This window comes from Cervus canadensis, chromosome 15 (assembly GCF_019320065.1).
Source record: "Cervus canadensis isolate Bull #8, Minnesota chromosome 15, ASM1932006v1, whole genome shotgun sequence".
In the NCBI taxonomy this organism is placed as follows: Eukaryota; Metazoa; Chordata; class Mammalia; order Artiodactyla; family Cervidae; genus Cervus; species Cervus canadensis.
In genome coordinates, this window is record NC_057400.1 from 34,951,359 (window position 1) to 34,974,035 (window position 22,677).

General features: G+C 34.8%; 1 protein-coding gene across 3 annotated transcripts in view; it reads left to right on the forward strand.

Annotated features, from left to right (window-relative positions):
* GALNT13 (polypeptide N-acetylgalactosaminyltransferase 13) overlaps positions 1-22,677 on the forward strand; it is a 597,872-nt gene that overhangs the window by 371,398 nt on the left and 203,797 nt on the right. For all 3 annotated transcript variants that reach the window (XM_043488172.1, XM_043488173.1, XM_043488174.1), the window contains exons 5-7: positions 9,347-9,513; positions 10,287-10,494; positions 13,603-13,773. In XM_043488172.1, coding sequence (XP_043344107.1) covers positions 9,347-9,513; positions 10,287-10,494; positions 13,603-13,773 — 546 coding nt within the window. The remainder of the gene's footprint in view (positions 1-9,346; positions 9,514-10,286; positions 10,495-13,602; positions 13,774-22,677) is intronic.

Below are 22,677 nucleotides of genomic sequence, written 5' to 3' on the forward strand. Positions count from 1 at the left end.
CCTCAATCCCTCCCAGCATCAGTGTCTTTTCCAGTGAGTCAGATCTTCACATGAGGTGGCCAAAGTATTGGAGTTTCAGTTTCAGCATCAGTGCTTCCAATGAACACCCAGGACTGATCTCCTTTAGAATGGACTGGTTGGATCTCCTTGCAGTCCAAGGGACTCTCAAGAGTCTTCTCCAACACCACAGTTCAAAAGCATCAAATTTTCGGCACTCAGCTTTCTTTACAGCCCAACTCTCACATCCATACATGACTACTGGAAAAACCAGAGCCTTGACTAGACAGACCTTTGTTGGCAAAGTAATGTCTCTGCTTTTTAATATGCTATCTAGGTTGGTCATAACGTTCCTTCCAAGGAGTAAGCGTCTTTTAATTTCATGGCTGCAATCACCATCTGCAGTGATTTTGGAGTCCAGAAAAATAAAGTCTGATACCGTTTCCACTGTTTCCCCATCTATTTGCCGTGAAGTGATGGGACTAGATGCCATGATCTTAGTTTTCTGAATGTTGAGCTTTAAGCCAACTTTTTCACTCTCCTCTTTCTCTTCCATCAAGAGGCTCTTTAGTTCTTCACTTTCTGCCGTAAGGGTGGTGTCATCTGCATATCTGAGGTTATTGAGATTTCTCCCGGCAATCTTGATTCCAGCTTGTGCTTCTTCCAGCCCAGCGTTTCTCATGATGTACTCTGCATATAAGTTAAATAAGCAGGGTGACAATATGAAGTAAGTAGTAGGGAGCTATTCCAGCTTTAGTAATAGGAGGGAACACAAGTTAACAGGCTTAACTCATGGATATTGAAGAGCAGGCAACAAGCAGAGATCTCAGCAGAAATTCACCTTTAGAGATCTTTTATCAGAAAATAATAAGCAGAGATTAAGGTAAGGAAGCAGGATGATTTAATAGCAGACAGCCACAGCCAGCCACAGAAATTTCAGATTATAACAATAAATGACTTTAAAGAACTAAAAGGGAAAGGGGCAGGACCTTTACTCCACACAGCTACACTGGACAAAGAAGTAAAGCAGTTTTCAAGCCAGGATGGTCTATGCACCAAACCTATTGACACTGCATTGAAAGTAAAGAATAAAACAGATGCTTGGCACAGAAACTAAGAATAAAAGATGAGTTAACATGGCTATGATCAGAATCCTATCAGCAGTAAGGCTGAGCCAAGTAATTATAAGACCTTACTTATAATATCTCATATATGTGTGTGTTAGTCACTCAGTCATATCCAATTCTTTGTGATTCCATGGAGTGTAGCCTGCCAGGCTCCTCTATCCTTGGAGTTCTCCAGGCAAGAATACTGGAGTGGGTTGCCATTACATTCTCCCTGGATCTTCCTGACCCAGGGATCAAACCTGGGTCTCTTGCACTGCAGGCAGATTTTTTACCATCTGAGCCACCAGGGAAGCCCATCTTATATATAGCACTTTATAATATAAGAATATAATAAAAATTACATTCATATAATTCCTTAACGATGTCATTCATTTCCCAAAACCCCCAGAATATAGATATAGCAAGCAGTTTTACTCCAATTTAGGTGATGACAAAACTGAAACTTCAAGTTTGCTCACAGATCCTGAATGGCAAAATGAAGATGTAAACATAGAATCTCCAGACACAGAGCCTTCTCAAATATATCAAAATAGAATGATGCCACTTATGTTCAAGAGGAATGTGTTATAATAGAATGACTTGTAGACCAATTTTCTTACATTCTTTCCCTTCCCTAACCCTAACTCATTTATTTGTCCTGGCTCTACAAGCTTGAAAACCAAAACCAACTGAAAATGTAAAAAAGATGTAGAAAACTTGACATTTCTATACCTCTACTACAGATTATAATAGTATAGAATTATGATTGGGAAATCGATCTGGTGATTAATACAATAGCCTGCCTCGTCAAGTTTTCATACATCAACATCTTATTAAATATATTTTGTGACTTGCAGAATACTACCTTCTGAAGGGGATTCCCTGGTGCCTCAGACAGTAAAGCATCTGCCCGCAATGCAGGAGACCTGGCGTTCCATCCCCGGGTGGGGAAGATCCCCTGGAGGAGGAAATGGCAACCCACTCCAGTACTCTTGCCTAGAAAATTCCATGGATGGAGGAGCCTGGTGGGCTACAGTCCAGGGGGTCACAAAGAGTCGGACACAACTGAGCGACTTTTCACTTTTTCACTTTCACGTTTTGAAGAGACAGAGGCAAATTAGATTAACCTCCTCTTTTAAAAAAAAAACAAAAACAAAAAACCCTAGTCTACTGTATTAGTTGTATTTATTGTGAAAGAGTATAATGAGGAAAATGAGGCATATATGAAGTGCAAGACTACAGAAGGGGGCTGAGTAGTCTTCTCTGGGATTAGGGAAGTAGAGAGAAAGAAGCTCCCTGTTCCTCCTTTTTCCTGCATAGCACTCCCCACCCAGGGTCCTCATGGCATGTTTCAAACAGAAACCAACAAGCAGAGGAGTCCTGGGAAAAGTCCTGCTCAGTAACCCTCCTGTTATGCCCACCCCAATACATCAAAGAAAACAGGAGCAAGGATGGATATGACGCAAATAGGCCAAGGATGAATACAAGATCTGTTCATGCTGTGTGCTAAGTCACTTCAGTCTGTCTGATTCTTTTCGACCCTATGGACTGTAGCCCTCTAGGCAGCTCTGTCCAGGGGATTCTCCAGGCAAGAATACTGAAGTGGTTTGCAAAGCCCTCCTTCAAGGGACCTTCCCAACCCTGGGGTCAAACCCGTGTCTCTTTTGTCTCCTGCATCAGCAGGCAAATTCTTTACCACTAGCACCACCTGGGGAGCCCAAGTCTACCTGAATTTATAACAAAGGTGTTGTGGCAAGTGTTTATCAACTTCTCTGGTGGTTCATATGGTGAAGAATCTGCCTGCCATGCAGGATACCTGAGATTGATCCCTAGATTGGGAAGATCCCCTGGAGAAGGGAATGGCTCCCCACTCCAGTATTCTGCCTGGAGAATTCCATGGACAGAGGAGTCTAGATGGCTACATTCCACGGGATCACAAAGAGTCAGATACAATTGAGTGACTAACACTTTGTAAAAAAAAATTTTTTTTGATTAGTCAAGTAATTATGACTTATAGGAACTTAACTTTTGGAAGGTTTAACACAATGTATATACAAAGAAACATATAAAAGACCTTGCAAAATTAAGCGCTTCATTTTACTTGAGGCTCCAAGCTTTCAGTTATGAAAGAATCACTTTCCTGTTGCCCAGGCTTTTGTTGCATGTATGCATTGAAAATGATGAAATTTCTTTCTGTGAATATAAATGTTAAGGAATTGGGAAACATTGAAACCACCCATAATTCTGAAAGGTTCAATGCAATTCCTACAGCTCTTAAAAATAAGAAGTATACAGAGGACTTGTACTATAAGTCTTCATTTTAAATTACTGTTATTAATCTTCTTTGTTTGAGTCAGTTAAAGGTAGCCACTGACTCACTGAGCCACATTTCAGCAATACATGCAAACTACAGTGTTGACAGCCTTTGTTTGGAGTCCTAAATGGATTGTGTCTAACTAAACCACTGTGTAATTATGGATCCTTTGTGATTTCACATTCTCATCTTATAGTCAATTTTTCTTTCTTTCATATGGTGTGTTGTGTTCGTAGCTTATCTGAAAACATCAATATAGCTTTGAAAAGGATAAAATCAAATTGTAACAATCTATGTTTCCCTAATGTGGACATAGCCAAGGGGAAAGATGGTAAATAGGAATACTGTCTCACTGTATTTCCATGTTCCACATGGAGGAAATGTGATTCTATCACCATATTCTCTCCAAAGAAGAGCAGTTGCATTTATTTCTCCTACATTTATAAGTCAACAGCTGATGCACAGAAAACTGGATAAGCATTAGTATATATCCAGATGACAGAGGAGATTGTAAATGAAGTAGAAAGACTTTCTGACTCCAGTATTTATAGTGAAAGCAAATAGTGACTTATTTTAGTTCAGATAAACATAGAAAAAGATACTAACCTTATATATCCTATTTTAAAATATTGATGTAAGCAAAATGTTGATGTATGTATGTATGTCATATCAGTGGTTCTGTTAAATAAATTTGGATAACTGATCTCAGTTTTGGCTGCACATTCAAATCCCCAGGAGAGATTTCTTTTTAATCTTATTACCCATAGCCACACCCCAGAAACCTAAATCAGAATCTCTTTGGCTAAAACTCACATACCGGTATTTTTTCATGCTTATGGGATGATTCTGATGTGCAGCCAAGATCTAGAGTGACAGATAATTATGGAATTAAAAGGAAATAAACTTTGATTTTCTTTCAAGTATTATAGATTTAGAATGTCAAAATATAGTGCAAATATGAAATTCTGCTAGGATAAAGCTTATGATCTTGTTGGAATACCAGATTTCAGGAGCTCAATTTGAGTATTGGGTATCAAATATCTTTCAAATTGATTTAAATTGCTGTTGCAGTCTGACACATTTGCTCTCAAACTTAATTACATATACATTGTGCTCTCACAATTATGTCAAAATTTCCACTTCTATTTAGATGTTTACATAAAAGAAAAATAATGTCTTCAAAAGACAGATTGCTAAGAGTATTTGATCCATATGTACATAATTTCAGTGATAGCTGACTTTCTATACTTAGTTTTAATAAAATGATCCTAGGGAATCTACTTCTCTTTTTATAAACATATATATTTATAAATATATAAATTATTTTTTAAAATGCATGGAAATTTTTTTCTAATTTTTATACACCAACAATATCATTTAAGACATTTGATCTAGTATATATTATGGAGCAGTAATCATTACCAATACTATTAAATCATAAATCATTTTATTAGCAATATTATTTATTACTTTATTATACAGGGTATTGAAGTAGCTCTGTGATTTCAGATTTGTATCCTGTGAAATAAATATTTGAATTAGTCAACTTGGAAAAGTGAAAGTGAAACTGTTAGTTGCTCTGGTATGTCTGACTCTTTGTTACCCCATGGACTGTAGCCTGCCAGGCTTCTCAGTCCAGTCAACTTTGAAAGTCCTTTCCAATTCCACCTTTTGGAGATTCTGAGCTTTACCCTGCTGTGTGGCATGCATGCTCAGTCGTGTCTGACTCTTTGCAATCCCAAGGACTGTAGCACACCAGGTTCCTCTGTCCTGGGAATTCTCCTGGCAAGAATACTGAAGTGGGTTGCCATTTCCTCCTGCGGGGGATCTTCCCTACCCAGGAATTGAACTGGTATTTCCTGTGGCTCCTGCATTTGCAGGCAGATTCTTTACCACTGGGACCACCTGGGAAGCCCACTCTGCTGTGTGGATCAAGCAATGTCTACCACACATTTCAGAGTACATTATTCAGTTGCCCAGTCACATCCAGCTATTTGCAACCACATGGACTGCAGCACGTCAGACTTCCCTGTCTTTCACTATCTCCAGCAGCTGGCTCAAATTCGTGTCCAGTGAGTCAGTGATGCCATCCAAGCATCTCACCCTCTGTCGTCCCCTTCTCCTCCTGCCTTCAGTCTTTCCCAGCATCAGGAGCTTAAGGAATATTGCCTACATGACAACTGTAACTAACCATCAACCATGAAACTCATCCTGAGTAAGACACATGAAAGGTAAAAAGCATACACTTAAAAGATCATTAGAGAAGTCAAAACTACAGAATTATTTTAAGTACCTTCCCCCAATCCCATTATATAGGTTCCTTGTTGTATTTTCTTTGTTTTTATTTTTTTTATGGAAAAATCACTGAGTTAAAAACTCTTCCAGCTTTGATACTAAAAGCATTTTTAAGAAAACTAAAAAAATCAAACAACACTTTAAGTATTTTTCTATGGCTAAAGGAAAAGTTACTGTATTTACCTGTTTTAAGTGTACACTTTTTACCTTTCATGTGTCTCACTTAGGATGAGTTTTATAGTTGATGGTTAGTTACAGTTGTCTTATAGGCAATGTTCCCTAAGCTTGTGTGAATGTGGTAATGCTGTTCACATAATCAAGCTTCAACTAAGTTATGTGCACTATTTATATTCTGTGTGTGGAGTTTGTCATTCAATATTTCTTTAGAAAGATTGCAATATGATTCGTTATAGAAACAAAATGTTATAGTATGAAAAGAAAGGAAGGAAAGAGTGGCAAAAATTGAATTTTATAAGATGAAGCCAATGTTTAGCATTGGAGCAATGACTACAGTTTCTCTTGCTTATCAACAGCTGACTGATAGCCTTATTATCAACTGCTTATTATGTCAACTCAGGGCTAACAGTGTCCACATGGCCAGGAGTCTTACTAGAAATTCAGAACCTTATTCCCATACCAGATCTACTGAATCAGAATCTGAATTTTGTCAAGATTTCCTTTGCCGCTAAAAGTTTGTAAGTACAGTTTTATAGTACCAAGGAGGATACCTGCAAGATGAAATTGTTTTGTATTAATATTTTGTTACTGAGATACATGCTAAATGTATGTCTCTCATTTGTTAAGCAATACAACCCAAAACTAGAGAAATCCCTTTAGAATAGATGAAAGAAATTTCAAAGCAATAAGAAACTAGTGTGACTGATGTATAAGCAAGCTTAAAATATTGATAGCAATCTATGTCAAAATAAATTTGAGAGCTTTTTCTATAGGCTTTAGGTATTGAATAGATCCTATTCAAGATAACAAAGCATTTTATTATGGTTTGACAACATTTTTCTTTCCTAGTGGTGCATAAAATAATGATGTATTTTACCCTAGGTGACAAGAGGTTTGAAGAATTATAGGCAATAATTCCAGTTCAACATATCATAAATCCGTTAAAAATTATAAAAATAAAAAACTCTTGTTCATATATATTTGTATACTATACTTGAGTAACTGGACAAACAGACATAGAAAATGATTAACTTGTTTAATAAGAATTATCCTATGGACTATTTTATTATGCAAAGTTTCTTTTGCAAAATAACTGTTTACATAGGATAAAGAGGATGAATTAATAAAATATTAACCACATTTTATTTTATGCTATGTTAAATAATGACATAGTGAAAATTTTCTCTAAGTAAGCAAAATATTTTAGCTGCATTATTAGTAAATTGGTTCATTATAATGTTGTCACATATAATGAATATAAAATTAACATTTGTGAGTGGATTTTTTTAACCACAAAAATAAGGTATGATGGAAATAAGTTGAGAAGCTGGATCTAAGTATCTGCTTTTATTTTTATTTTATAAATGATTTATTTGAATAAATATCCTGTTCACTTTTTTCTTTATTAGCACTTAGCATAACATGCAAGAGGTTTAATTTAAAAGAAATGATTAATATACAAATGATAATAAGTAGCCTTCATAGACTATTATCCTTGGGTTAAACCAGTAGTTGCTGACTATTGGACTGATTTCAGCCTGCTTTTTCAGTTTTACTTCTTTATCAATGATGACAATCATCTTTACGACTCATTTTGTTCAGCATGCTGAAAGTGAGGGGGTATTTTGGTGAGGCAGAAGAATGGAGATTTGAGGAGAATCTTGGCGAGGACCTTTCTGACTTACCAAGACAGCTTTCTAAGTTTGTTTAACGATAAACTTCCTGGAAGCCCAAGTCAAATGACAATGAGACATATGTTAATATTTAATCTTGCTACCAGAATGGGAAAAGATGACTATGAATCAACCTACCTCTTCTACCCTACATTTGAACGTTTTTTTATATTCACAATGTCTTATATAATGTGGATGGTTAATTAATGTTATTCAAATAAATGTATGCTGAAAAAATGGTTAGACATATGTACATTCTTTCCTGGCTATATTACATAGCACTTCACTGAGGTGTTATTTTAGACTGTTTTAAAAAATTATTAAGGTCTCTGCAGGCATACAGTTGGTATTTATTTTATTACATGCCTTTGATGCCCACACTTTATTGGATTTTTTTCACTCACCTGTGAAGGGGACTAATTTTAATGATACTAATTTTGTGTCAAGCATTAGGTCACTTATTGGTGGCAGGGTGTATCTGGTTCATTTTACTTTATGGAAGGATTTTAATTTTCTTGCTCTTCAGCATATATCACCATGAAAAATAACATAAAGTGAATAAATTTCTATTCCTGTCTGGATACCCAGTGACATTTTTGCAAAATACTCTATAATCACAATGATTTAACAATATGTGACAAAAATGTCTAAACGTTGACAGGTGGATATGGCTGAGAGACCCCTGCACATTAAAATTGAAATGACCACCTAGAACATCTGCATGGTGATGGTTTAGTCACCAAGTTGTGTCCAACTCTCTGTGACCCCATGAACTGTGTAGACCACCAGGCTCCTCTGTCCATGGCATTCTCCATGTGGGAACTCTGGAGTGGGTTGCCATTTCCTTCTCCAAACATCTGCATATTACTTATCAAAATGTACCTTACAAGTTTGATGGCTTGAAAAGCAAAATCTGGACTTCTTTTAATTTATCAGCAAAATTAAGTTTTTTATTTTCAAAATATCAGTTCTAAAATTAATAACAATTATGACACAACCTTTTACTTAACCATGTGTTCCAGGGATCAACAGCATCAGAATCACCTGGAAACATTTTAAAACCTGTATATTCTCAGACTGCACCCTAGATCTACTAAACTAGAAACTGCATGTTACCCAATCCCCAGGTGATTCCTCTGTACATTCAAGAGATGTTCTGGAAGCCTATACCCTTTTGTCATCTCTGATTTTGTTTTTTTGTTTTTTTTTGAGAATCTTTGAAATGTATCTTGACCCCAACATCTTTCCCTCAAAGTAGACATGAATTATGGCATTCTTCAACAGAATGAAAAATGTACATGACTAGATTTTAGAAGAAAAGTAATCTCAGTTTTACAAGCTTCAAAGCCCTGTGAACAGATGTCTGTTTATGTTCTCAGGAATTTTTGAGTTATGCAATAATTCTTTTTTCTAAATAAAAAGACAGTCGTATCTACTAAGTGAATTCCTTTAGTACCTGGTCTTCCATTGATAGTCTCATAATGTTATTTTAGCTTTCTTAGACTCGTGTCCAAATCATGCCTTTTTGTTCCCTAGAGTTAATGTAAAATTAAAAAAAAAAAGTCAGTTCAAATAATACTTGTAAGTATTCATATTTAATTTTCAAAGTGCCAAGTGAATACTCACAATATATATAAAAGGGAAAATAATTTTAGATAACCATAAAGTGTTGCGGTAATAAGGGACTTTTGAGTCTAATTTTGTGTCATAATGGATATTTTTATTACAATGATCAGAAGGAAAATGAACTTATTAGCTTGTCCCTCTTCTTTCCTTTTTTCCAGATGCAAGACAAAGGTCTACCCTGATGAACTTCCAAACACAAGTGTAGTCATTGTATTTCATAATGAAGCTTGGAGCACTCTCCTCAGAACTGTTTACAGTGTTATAAATCGGTCCCCACACTATCTGCTCTCTGAGGTCATCTTGGTAGATGATGCTAGTGAAAGAGGTAAAATTATTTTTATTGTGTATATATTTTTTAATTATAGAGCTTTATTGTGTTCAAAAAGATAACAGGGTAATGATCCATATTTTCCTTTTCATTATACTAACTCTGAAACTACCTATCAAATTTTTTCAGTATATCTAGTCAGTGCCACTCCAGAAACAAGTAACTAATTCTTTCAGTTTACCTCATGATTCCATTTGGTTCTTACTAACCTAAGAAATCAGCCAAAATGACTTTCCAAAGTATTTCTCTTTTTTCCCAACTCAGTTGGTCATATGACTGAACATTTATATGACACAGTAGGTATCTGGTTCTCTTTTTTTTAGTGTAGGTAAAAGAAAAATATGTGGAGAAGGCAATGGCAACCCACTCCAGTACTCTTGCCTGGAAAATCCCATGGGCAGAGGAGCCTGGTGGGCTGCAGTCCATGGGGTCATGAAGAGTCGGACACGACTGAGCTACTTCACTTTCAAAAGAAAAATAACATATTTAAGAAGACTGCATTTGCCAATGTGGCCCAGTTTATAAATTACAGTCTAGTATATTAACTTCCTAGTGTAGCCTTATCCTTGTCAGCCATGTGATAGAGTCATAATGAACTGTACACTAATAGTGATGAAATCTCTGTATCTTTTTTTTTTAACCTAATGCAAAGCATGTTGATAGGAGTTGACTCTCACTTCTGTGTGTTGAATTTCCATCTAGGTAGTGGTATCACTTCTCTGTCTTAAAAGAATTTCAAAACTTTATAAATTCTTAATTGCACATTACAGATTTTCTCAAGTTAACATTAGAGAATTATGTGAAAAATTTAGAAGTGCCAGTAAAAATTATTAGAATGGAAGAGCGCTCTGGGTTAATACGTGCCCGCCTTCGAGGAGCAGCTGCTTCAAAAGGACAAGTCATAACTTTCCTGGATGCACACTGTGAATGCACATTAGGATGGCTAGAGCCCTTGCTGGCAAGAATAAAGGAGGACAGGTAAGAATTCATATGCTCTGTCTGTCTGGATTTTGACTTAACTTGTTAGGACCGTTACAGCTATCCCTCAAAACTTTTCTTCCCAAGCTGCTATTTTCAGAATGTTTATTTCCTAGCTTTTAAAAAAGAAGTCCCCTTACTCCTTATTTAATTAAGATCTTGGTTTATTTATGCCAAACCTGAATATTTGATTAAGAAAGTCAAGCAATTCAAACAGTAAAGATGCTGAATATTCATTTTATAGATGAAGGAAATCAGTCCAATCAGAAATAGTAGTATATTTTACAAAATATATTTTCAAAGCAGCTTTGTCTTCACAACCACTCTGTGAGGTAGATAATATACTCTTCTCTGCATCTGATGATAGGGAGGAACAGATGAGTTAAATAGCTTGTCCTAGAAATTGTAAATGACGAGGACAACAATTTAGATCTCCCCACTTCCAGAACAATCTTCTGTCTACCTAGTCACTGTTCTTAATCAAAGTCAAGTGCAAGCCACCTTGAAGATCTTAAAAATAAACTCATATACATTCATGCACCCCACTGAAATGAAATAATGATTTAAAGAAAAGCGCAGCTGTAAGAATGTTTATTTAAGTAGTACTGCCGTTCTATACAGACATATCATGAAATCTGAAAAGTTGAAGAATGCTTTATAGAAATTAGAAACCCTCATGGATACCTGCAATTCTTTCCCATGTGATACTATGAAGTTTAAATGGATTTCTTGCAGTTATTCATAATTATTGATGATAAATGAGTACCATTCCTAAGCACCTAATGAAGACAATTATGCCGATTGCTCTCTGAAATAATAGCAAAACATTGCATAGCACCTTGCTTGTACAGTCATTTCACGAACAGTAGAAAGGTCTTCTTAGGATTGAAGTTTTTAATTAAGGCTCCAAGACAGGGGCTGCTTTGTGTGAGCTACTGCAGCTCTATCACATAAATGGCATGATTTGGTATTTGCCAGGAAGATGGATGGAGGTTGTCAGTAAAATGAACCATAGCAGTTGAAGAAAGCAGTGGGAACCTTTTAGTCTACTGAATGTAATATATGGGTAATAACACTTTTCCATTCTGTGTATTGTACAGTATGCACAGGAGGGTAAGGCTGGCAAAGTAAAATGAACTTGGAACATCTTAAATGCATTTCCTGGCAGCTTTTCATACATTATGCTGCTTTTTAAAACATGTGTTTCATATTCAACTTAGTGAGATTATAATATAATGTTACTTCACTACAGTCATGAAGAGATCATTTATTTTTTAATCTAACAACATATTTAGATGTTCATTATATGAACATATAATGAACTCTAATGTCTTATCTTGCTTATATGTTCTAAAGTTGCCATAACTAGATACTAAAGTTCTATTCAAGGTTATTAGATCTAATGTCATCTCCCTATAATTTAAATTATTAAATTTAATGAAGAAAGAAAGATATTGTTTTTATAAGGACCAGAGTTACCAAGAAGCTTATCCAAGGCTAGGTGAAACCTTTCAATTTCTTTCTTTTTTTTTTTTCTTTTTTAAGATTCATTTGTTTATTTTCACGGCTGTACTGGGTCTTTGCAGCTGTGCATGGGCTTTCTCTAGTTGTGGCAAGCAGAGGCTGCTCTCTCGTTGCTGTGTGTAGGCCTCTCATTTCCGTGGTTTCTCTTGTTGCAGAGCACAGGCTCTAGGCACATGGGGTTCAGTAGTCACAGCGTGTGGGCTCCAGGGCTCGAGAGTGCTGACTCAGTAGCTATGGTGCTCAGGCTTAGCTGGCCCATGGCATGTGGGATCCTCCCAGACCAGGGATCAAACCTGTGTCCATGGCATTGGCAGGTGAATTCTTCACCACTGAATCATCAGCAAAGTTGGAAACCTTTTAACTTCAGAGGACTCCAGACATTGGTCAATTGTGTGGCATATAAGATCTATTAGAAATTGAGCATTGATGATACAGGTATTACAAAACCAGAATAAATAATGGACAACATTTCCTTGTTTTCCATATCTGTGGGTGATTCTAGAGCATATTTGTGTATTTCCTTTCTATCTTATATGAAAAACAAGCTCTACTTTTTGGAATTAGCTATAAACAAGGCCCAGTTGTTTAAACATTTACTTTGGAGATGACAAGGTTGACACCGTAATAAAACATATAGGCTTGGAATAGGGATAGACTAGAGAAAGTGAACCATGGATTAAAAGAATACCTGATGACCTCCCATGGTGCAAAGTTCCTTATCCTAAAAAACCACCATCAAGAATATCAAATCTATGTGTGTATAACTTAATCACTTTGCTATCCAAAGTGGTATATATGGTATAAATTAACAACATTGTAAATCAACTTTACTTCAGTAAAATACATTAAAAAAGAAAAGAATACCAAATCTTCTGGCTCTTCCTCTTACTTTAAGAAAAAGATGGACCATAAAACTCCAGAGACTGAAGTTGCTTATCTTTTCCTATTTTAAAATATGTAGATTGTTAGTGTAAACTGCTGGTCTAAGATGATTCACTCAGAAATTGTCATGAACGTAATATCTTTCATAGGAAATATTTACTTATACTGATGATCATGATTTTTATTGTTGCTTCTCTTTGTGGATTTTCATTTGTTTGTTTTTCCATGAACATTTTCTCTGAGCTCTCTCTTTAATCTAAACTATCGCCTTTGAGAGTCAAGCTACCAGATTGAATTTGCTATCATTCATCCTTCCCTCCCTGCACACCCTTGCTTTTCAGTGGGCTATAGCTGAAATGCTGCATAATATCAAAGCAGTCTACTGATCATGCTGTGGGGAGAGGTTTAATGAAAAATAGGCCATGCTCATCCTGCTGAGTTAGTACTTAGAATGCATTTGGAAATTAGCTTGAGGATCAATTAGTATATTTGATTGGATTATACATGATAGAATAAAAGTAGACTGAAGTCAGATGTAATAAAAGGAAGTAATTCCATGGAGAAAAAGGTAACATGACAATAAAGGCAAATTAAAGTCACAAAATAATTAAATTTCAGTGTATCGGCTATGTGATGTTTAAAGAAGCTACTGAAATGTTTAAATCATCATTTTTGCATCAGCTGATTTTAGTTTTCCTGCAGGAAGACAGTTGTATGCCCCATCATTGATGTGATTAGTGATGACACCTTTGAATACATGGCTGGATCAGACATGACTTACGGGGGTTTTAACTGGAAACTGAATTTCCGTTGGTATCCTGTTCCCCAAAGAGAAATGGATAGAAGGAAAGGAGACAGAACATTACCTGTCAGGTATGTGGAGCATATCTTCCAAAGCATAGCATGTGTATTCCTAGAACAATTAAGATATATTATATACCTATTATTCATTCTTTAGGCTTTCAAAGACATCTACTTTTTATTCAAATACATGTATTATCGTGAGCATGATCATCCTAGAATCAATGGAAATATTAATTCTAGTTTAAATCAGCACAGACAAATTTAAGTATTGGCAGAGTACCAGTTATTTTTTGAAACTTTGTGTATTCTTATATTCAAAATATATGTATTGTTAATTTTCTATGTGACAAACATGTATTAGCTTTGATACTTCAGGTGTAGATATATACCTACCTAAATGTAGCTTATAACTGGGGTATGCTCAAAATTGAACTAACCAAAAATGTTTTGGTAAATGTTTTAAATTTTCCAACCTTAAAGAGCTACTTTCCCTATACTTTCCCAATAAAAGATTCATTTGGAAAATTTTAATATATTAACAATTATGAAACATTTGTTCCAAATTATTTTAAGAATCTGCTTAACTTGAAATAATTACACTTAAAATATGTATGTCCTTAACTGAGAATATATATATATATATATATATACACACATATATAGGTATACATGTACACCTATCATATACATCTTCAGTTTTCTAGACAAGCATTATCACCTTCTTACTTTAACATATTGTTGTATACCTCTTACCTGCAACTAAAAATTGATTCTCTGAACAATACTTGGGGAAGAAGTTCACTAGTTTAGCTCTTTAAGATGAATTTGGCAAATCATCATTTGATTGGAAAATAGGCTTTTCCAGTGGTTCAGTGGTAAAGAATTTGCTTACAGTGCAAGAGATATAAGAGACATGGGTTCAATCCCTGGGTTGGGAACATCCTCTGGAGGAGGAAATGGCAACCCACTCCAGTATTCTTGTCTGGAAAATTCCATGGCAGAGGATCCTGGAGGGCTACAGCAGAGGGTTGCAAAGAGTCGGACACGACGGAGCACGTACACACAGATGACCAAGAGAGAGAGAGAGAGAATAGAGAAATACCCTAATGTTTTAAAACAATATATATATATAAAACCCATTATCTAAACAAGAATATCTCCTAACCTACTCAGAGAATGGCTTATCCATTGTTAAGACTAATTATATAATGAATTAATTGAAGCTAGCTCAAAAAAAAAGCTAATAACAAGCTAATAACTGCTTGTTATTGAGCAATTAAATATTGAGACTGTTAACCCTCTTGAGATATTAATTACGTCAAAGAAAATAGTAAAAAGTATTTCCAAACAGTTGCACAAGGATGTGAAATTATTATGTCAATATGTAGAGTGTAATTTAGTAGTCGTTAAGTCTTGCTGTCATCTTCACATTCACCATGTCTTATTGATCCTTGGCTTTAACAACTTGAAGGAATACAACGGCTCATGTTACCCTTGTTTATTTAGAAATCCTATTTCCCTAGATCATAGTTTTATTTATTGTTAGATGATTTCTCAGCTTCAGACCCCAAGTGGAAATTATCAAAGTACTTGACCAGTACACTCAAATAGAGATAGTGTGTTTATTTATTTGAAAATGAAGTTTAGAAGAAAGCATATGAGTAGTTATTTTTTAATATGTTGGCAAAAGTTCTGCTTTATTTAATTAGTTTCTCCCAAATTCAGAACATACATAATTAAGAGGTAGCCATTATTCATATGAAGAAACTGCCAGTCTTATTTATAAAATTAAAGATCTACAGAGAAATCAACCATTATCTCTCATCTTTAACTGAAAAAAAGAGGAAACATCTAAATTGCTGTATTTTAATCACAACTTACGTGATTTTATTATAATAACATGGAGCAATGATGGAATCTGAGTATGTTTATTTGTTTACCTCAGTAATTGCACAGTATTTTCGCTGCGAAGGGACAGTACTTCAGTACTAAGGAAGCTAGAGCAGGAGAAACAGAAAACTCAGTCTTTGCTGAAGTTTCAAGATTTTTAAGGCAAAAGGTTAATTAATTCACAGGCTGTGTTGTAACAGCCTGCAGGTAATTTTCATCAGCATAGCTGTAATGTGAACTTTCTCTGTACTTGTAATCTATTACTTGACGGTGTGATCATTTTTCTTGCATTCATACAAACAGATAAATCATTGTAAGTGTTAAAGACAATTTTTTTTTCTACTTGATTAACAGAATTCGGAATAGCTAAAGTGATTAAAATGAGGTCGAAATTTTGGTTTTCTTAGCAGAATGCTTCATTTAAAATGTCAGTTATGACATAACTTTCTAGGGACTATAATTGGCTAGTTAGTCATCATTTAGAAATACAGTCACATATCTGCATACACAGAGAAACAACTTGAACTTGTAACCTAACCTTAGTTATACTGCATTTAAAGTAAAGTTTATAATGATTATACTTATTATTCTATTGTCAACCTCTGGTCTTTGATATTTTCTTTTTGATAATAAATGGAGTTCGTGAAATGCTTGGCATTTGTGAAGTTATGAGTGTGGAATAATAGCATACATAATCCAGCTTTGTTCTATTTAGTTTTCTGTAATCAGTAAACTGTCCTTGACATTTTAGTAGTCAAATTATATGACTTTTCAGAAATCTCTCAACTATACGTACAAAAATATAGTAATCAAATTATTAAACCAGAGGCCATTAACCAGGAGCTTGTGTGTCAAATATGCTCTATAGATGTGTTTTCTTTGGCCTATATAATGTTTGGCATTTATTAAAATTACCAGTGTTTTTAAAATGAGATATTTAAAATAAAAATCTAAATTTCAAGCCATTCTTTAGAAATAAGAAGATTTTGCTACAATGGTCCAGTTTCCTACTTGGCATAATCAGGAGTAACTGAGTAAAAGCTGCTCATGTAGAAATAGCATGATAGTTTAGCCCAATCTCCCAGTTCCTTTTTTAGTGTGTGTCTCCCTGATTCTTGAGGATCAACTGCCATTTTTCATTCTTGCACTTGGAGAAATATTTCTCTGGATCTGTGTCCCAATCACAGGTGAGAGAAGTATGCTTATTGCAACTAATTGACTTCACATATTTTTATTTGCATGGCTATAATCTTTTAAAGGGCTTCCTTGATGGCTCAGATGGTAAAGAATTCGCCTACAATGTGGGAGACCTGGGTTTGATCCCTAGGTTGGGAAGATCCCCTGGAGGAGGGCATGGCAACCCACTCCAGTATTCTAGCCTGGAGAATCCCCATGGACAGAGGAGCCTGGCGTGCTACAGTCCATGGGGTCGCAGAGTCGGACATGACTGAGCAATTAGGCACAGCACAATCTTTTAAATCTTTTGTAATCTTTGATTTAGAGGCTACTGCCTGAAAAATGGCTGAGTTTGAAAGTCATCGAGCACACAAGCCCTGTTCAGAGTCTAGCATCAGCCAGAGTCTACTGGATAAGGAAAAGGCCAGCACAAAGTGGAGAGAGTGGAGGTACAGGATTTAAACAAAGTCAGCTGATAGAGAGGTGTGTGCTTCTGAAAAAGAACCTGACGCTTAAATCTTATTGAGTGTGTTCGTCTCTTAAGTATGCCCTACAAGTAACCCTAAATAAGTAGTTATAAAGATATTAGTTTCTACTTTAATTTCTCACTGATTAAAACAGATTACTTAATTAAAAGTCTACAGGGTTATTTATCAAGTCTATTTGTCTTTCCCTTTTGTGTCTTACTTTATGGACTTTTTTCCCCACATTTTGTCATTATTAATATTCTTAGTATGACTCCATTCTTACTTTGAGTACCATGTTCAATATTTTTCTCAAGCAAAACTAGAGTTCTAGATTGTCTTCTAATCCATGCTAGCGCAATATTGAATGAATGAAGCATAAATGCCATTATGAGTTTTTTATTTCTGACACATTTGACTTTTTCCATTTTTGTTAACATTTGTCTACTTCTAATCTCATAAATGTATTTTTCTCTCATTGAAATTAGGAATTTATGAAGAAAATCAAATAAATTAAACAATAGTATTAATAACACCTTGGGTTACAATTATTATGAATAACTCATAGTGTTCATATATATTATTTCCTGTGTCCTTCTAATATGATATGACAGAAGGAGCATTGAAGTTGGCTTTGGAGGATCTGAGTTTTTATTTCAAGCTCCTCCTATTGAGAATTTAGCAATTCTCCTTAACGCTGAAATGGAAAATTATCCTCCTTGCCTTGCTTTTAACTTGTGAAGTGCTGTAAAACATTAAATGAAATTTGAGACTATTTTAAAGGTAATTTTAACTTTATTTCTGATAATATAAGTAGAATATACATGGATTGAAAAATAAATGTGAAAAATATCTGTATTTTTAAGCAGAACACCAGTGAGCCAGTTCTTTCATATTTTATTTACTTCCAGCGCATCTCTTTCCAGATACGTTTCTCCACAGTTTAAAAGTTGGTATATCAGCTTAGTATCTTTAATGCCATTAAACATTGTCACAAATAAAAATTTTAATGGTTGGTAATATCTAAATTATTTACTAATCTCTTTCTCAATTTTTGATAATCAAAGTCAACCTGAGAGTTTTACACTTTATTTTTTTGCCATTTGCACCTGTGATCTACAGTTATTGCATATAACATAGTCTCTTTAGAATTATGCATTCAAGAAATATGAAATTTATTTTAATATCCTGATACCTTTTGCAAGTTTGATTTCCTTCTCCCCCCAAATCATCACTAACTTCAATTTATCAGCAAGTACAGTAAGTGAAATACACTTATTCTGTAAAATCTGAGACAATATTTATTATATAGTAGCAACTAGTGATATATTTCTTAGTTTTTAGCTATCAGACTTTATTTTCCTCAGTCCAGTGAAAATTGCACTTTGAAATTGGATAAAAGAAGCAGAGATAATGCCTGTGAGACACCTCTTTAAAATAAGAGATGCTAAAGAAACAGCACAGAGAAAGTGAAGTTTGTGCATAGAATAGATTTTGAAAGAGTTGAACTTCAGAATATTCAACAGTTCAACATTCATACCTACTTGTATTGAAATCTAATATATGTTGATTTTGAGAAAAAAATATTCTACCCCAGATGGAATCTTTATATTCTTTGGAGAAAATAGCACATTAATAGTATATTACTTCCTAATGGTTTAGGGGATAATTTGCAAGAGTTTCCTAGCAATCTGCTGAAATGAGATGGAAACAAGTCTGGTACAGAAAGTTTACAGGGTGATAAATAAACTATCATATTTATATACTGAATAATTAATTAACAAAAACATTTTAAAACATCTGGCCCCATTTTTTATTTTAACCCATCTGAAGCATTAAATGAAAAAAAATTTTTTTGCACCATTTAATATATAGCCTCTTTGGAAGTTTAGAGTTTTATCAGGTGGTGAGGATTATGAAAAAGGATTTAGGAAAAAGAAAAAAAAAAACTGTTCCTTCTTTGGGAATATAGGTCTTTAAGCATAGGTTACTGTATTTGATTCTAGTACTTCTTGATAAATGGATTCTTTGGCAGAAAAACAAGCCATTTGTCCCTATTAGGCAGAACTTTAATTTTTTTTCTTATTCTTTAAATATAGCCTTGAAATTATCTGTGTTCCATAGACTCTGCAGCATCTGAACAAGCTTCCTGCTCAGAGGCTAAGTTGACATAACTCTTACAGTGTAACAGTTTCTTCTATACCAAAAGCTGCATCTTCTTACTCAAATATATGTTCAAATCAGTGTTGTGGTATGCAATATTCCACTAAACTTCCTGCTTTTCTCTATCCAAAAACCTTTAATTACATTCAACATGCAATTATTCATTACTTACTCTAGTAAAAGAATAGTTTGTGCCTTTGCTTCCTTTCTTTCTCTTCTTTTTTTTTATATTGAGTATAGTTGACAGAATACAGAAGAAAGGAGAGAAACTCACAGTGTCTAAATTTCCTTTAGTTTCTAAACATTCACAGTGGTTAACCAATTGAAGTCATTATTTTTTTCTTATGACTTGAACAAAATCAAACTTATGGAACTATTTCAGCTATTTGCCTAACATTTGTATAAATAATAAAATATTTATGCTTTTCTTTTCTCTTTATCATAGTTTGTAATATGTGAGAAATTTTATTAATGCAGAGCTAAAACCTGATTGTCTAGATACTGTGTAATTTGACTACTGCAAATAACAGCCGAAAGCTGAGCTATAGTCTCACAAATCTTCTTCAGACTTTTCTCCAGAGATCCTGGTTATTTGCCAAGTAAGATTAAATAGAATCCTAGTATATCAAAGGATTAGTGAGAAGAAGTGATGTTTCAATAACTTTATAAGAAATTGCTTTGAACAGCAGTGCTAACAGTCACAGAAAAACATGATACATATATTTGGAGCTTGAAATCAGGAAAAGACTATTTCAAATTAGCTATATCAAATCTTGTGTTGTGTGAGTTATATGGATAACTGGAAGCTGGTTAGATGGAGAAATAGATGATTGATATATAGAAGGATTTTTTTTCTCAACTGGACCATCAACTACTTGGTGGTTCCTGAACAAGATATTTAAATACATTGCAGTTAAATTTGGTTGATCAAATCTGTAGGGATTTTAAAGCCCTAAAATATTACACTTCTATTAAAAATTGATTTGAGTCTGAAAATAAGATAAAGCTGATTATTATCTTGACAAACAGATGTTTTCCTCTTCTTCATTAAAATTTAAGTGTGCAGTACTTGGTTAGTGCCGATACTATTCTAAGAGTATCACATGCATTAACATATATCCCCAACTTATAAATGATCAAATTAAAGTACAGAAAAGGGACTTGCTGAAGGTCACATTGTGGAATTGAGCTTCAAATCTAGTCAGTCCAGATACAAAGTCCATATTCCTAAAACTAACTAGCTTCATCTTGGAGTCTCTTTACTGTGTACATTCTTTTCACACACGTGGTGGTTATACCAGCCCAGTGTAAAATACAGGATATATCGTCTTATTGGTGAAAATTCATCATTCCATTTTAGCATTACTGAATAATCAAATGTATTCTATCACAATTTCTTTTGCCTTATGAAGTTCTGATGAAAATCTCCAGTATTTTTCCTTGTCAAATGCTTACTTTTCAAGTTCTTCACTACTCTGTGTTGTTATAAAGCTTTATATCTTTATTTCTAAAATACTATCAAACTCAATCCCCAAAATTCTTACTAGATGATAAGGTCTTTAAATATCCTGGAATTCGTGAACCCATCTTTATTATCAATTTAGCAGATGTAAGCAAAGAATTTTTTTTTCACAGTTTCAGAAATACAGTTGCAGGTAACTTTAACTTACAATATGGACATGGGGATACATATTCTTTCTTGTTTATTTCAGTTATTCAATAAATGTCTATTACTATTAAACCAATATATTAACTGTACTCATAGAAGTGGTAAGATGTTTATAGTAATAAATATAACACTCAGTACGAAGTGACAATTGCCTCAAGAGAAGCAGAGTGCTATAGTACAAGGAAGAAGGGAAAGATGACAACTAGACTGGAGGGAAGAGGTTTGTACCAAAGCCAGCCTGTATGGACTACATAAATTTTGCATTGACCTGGAGCAGGTTTAAACATTTAAGGGGAGTTTACAAAGGAAGATTTAAGTGGCAAATGGATGAACAGATGTACGAAGGTTTGAAAGTGTGAAGCATTTACTGCCAACAACTAAACTTTTGCATGTGTACATGCTTAGTCACTTCAGTCGTGTCTGACTCTTTGTGACCTCATGGACTGTATCCCCCCCCTGGTTCCTTTGTCCATGGTATTTTCCAGGCAAGGATGCTGGAATGGGATGCATGCCCTCCTCCGGGGGATGTCCTGATCCAGGGATCAAGTGAACCCATGTCTCCTGCCTCTCTTGCATTGGCAGGCAGGTTCTTTACTTCTAGCGCCACCTGGGAAGCCCACTAAACACTTTAAATACATAAAGATAGTTAAATGAAGGAGCTCATTGGGTAGCTCTACATCACTAATGGCAAAATAATATAAAAATCTGAAATTTTTTAAATATAGGTTTTGGAACATCTGGTTAATGTTTTAAGAGGAATTTTTATTTAGAGAAATTAAACAGGCTATGGTTTGTAGAATACATTTTGGAAGTTGCAGACTGCAGAAGCAAGAACATGCCATAACAAATAGTTAGAAATAAGGACAAAAATTGGATAACAGAGATAAGTGTCAAAAAATACTTTAAAAGGAGGAAGTACGTGGGAAATGACTGAATGAGACAGAATGATAAAGGTGCTGAATGGTGGTTTGATGAAATAAAATCTAATGAATAAAGTCTTAGGACTTTAGAAGGACATAGAGGTCTTTGAAAGAGAAGCAGACATGGTAGCACTTTCTCTGTTATATACACTGAGCAGAGTCAGGAGGAGTTTTTTAAGAAAGCATCTAGTGAGTTATTGAAAGAGCACAACCAATGCAGAGGAAAGAAGAGACTGCATAGATTAGGTGACGCTAAGGGCATAAGACCAAGTAAAGAGTTTAGAAAGAGGAAAGTGCCTCTGAGAGACCCTTGAGAAGACTACATTTTGAGATCTGACATCCAGCAATGGAAAGGAAGGGGCATCGATAAGTATCATACAATATTCAAATTGGTAGAAGGAGAAAACTCTCTAGAACAATGCGGCGGGAGTCAGAGGTGAAAAGAATTTCAAGCAAGGAGGCTGATAGATTGTGTTAAATGCTTTCAAAGGAAAGGCTATTGAAGTTCATTATCAATAGTCTCTTCCAGAAGGAAGTTATTGCAGAGATGGGACCAAGATTCAGATTCTAGTTAGAAGGTCAGAGGAGTTGAAGGAGTATGTAAAAACCATCCTTTCAATAAGGTCACCAGTAAAAGTTATGTCCCTGGTTTAAATGAGCAATAGAATAGAGTGAAGATGTATTGTAGTTT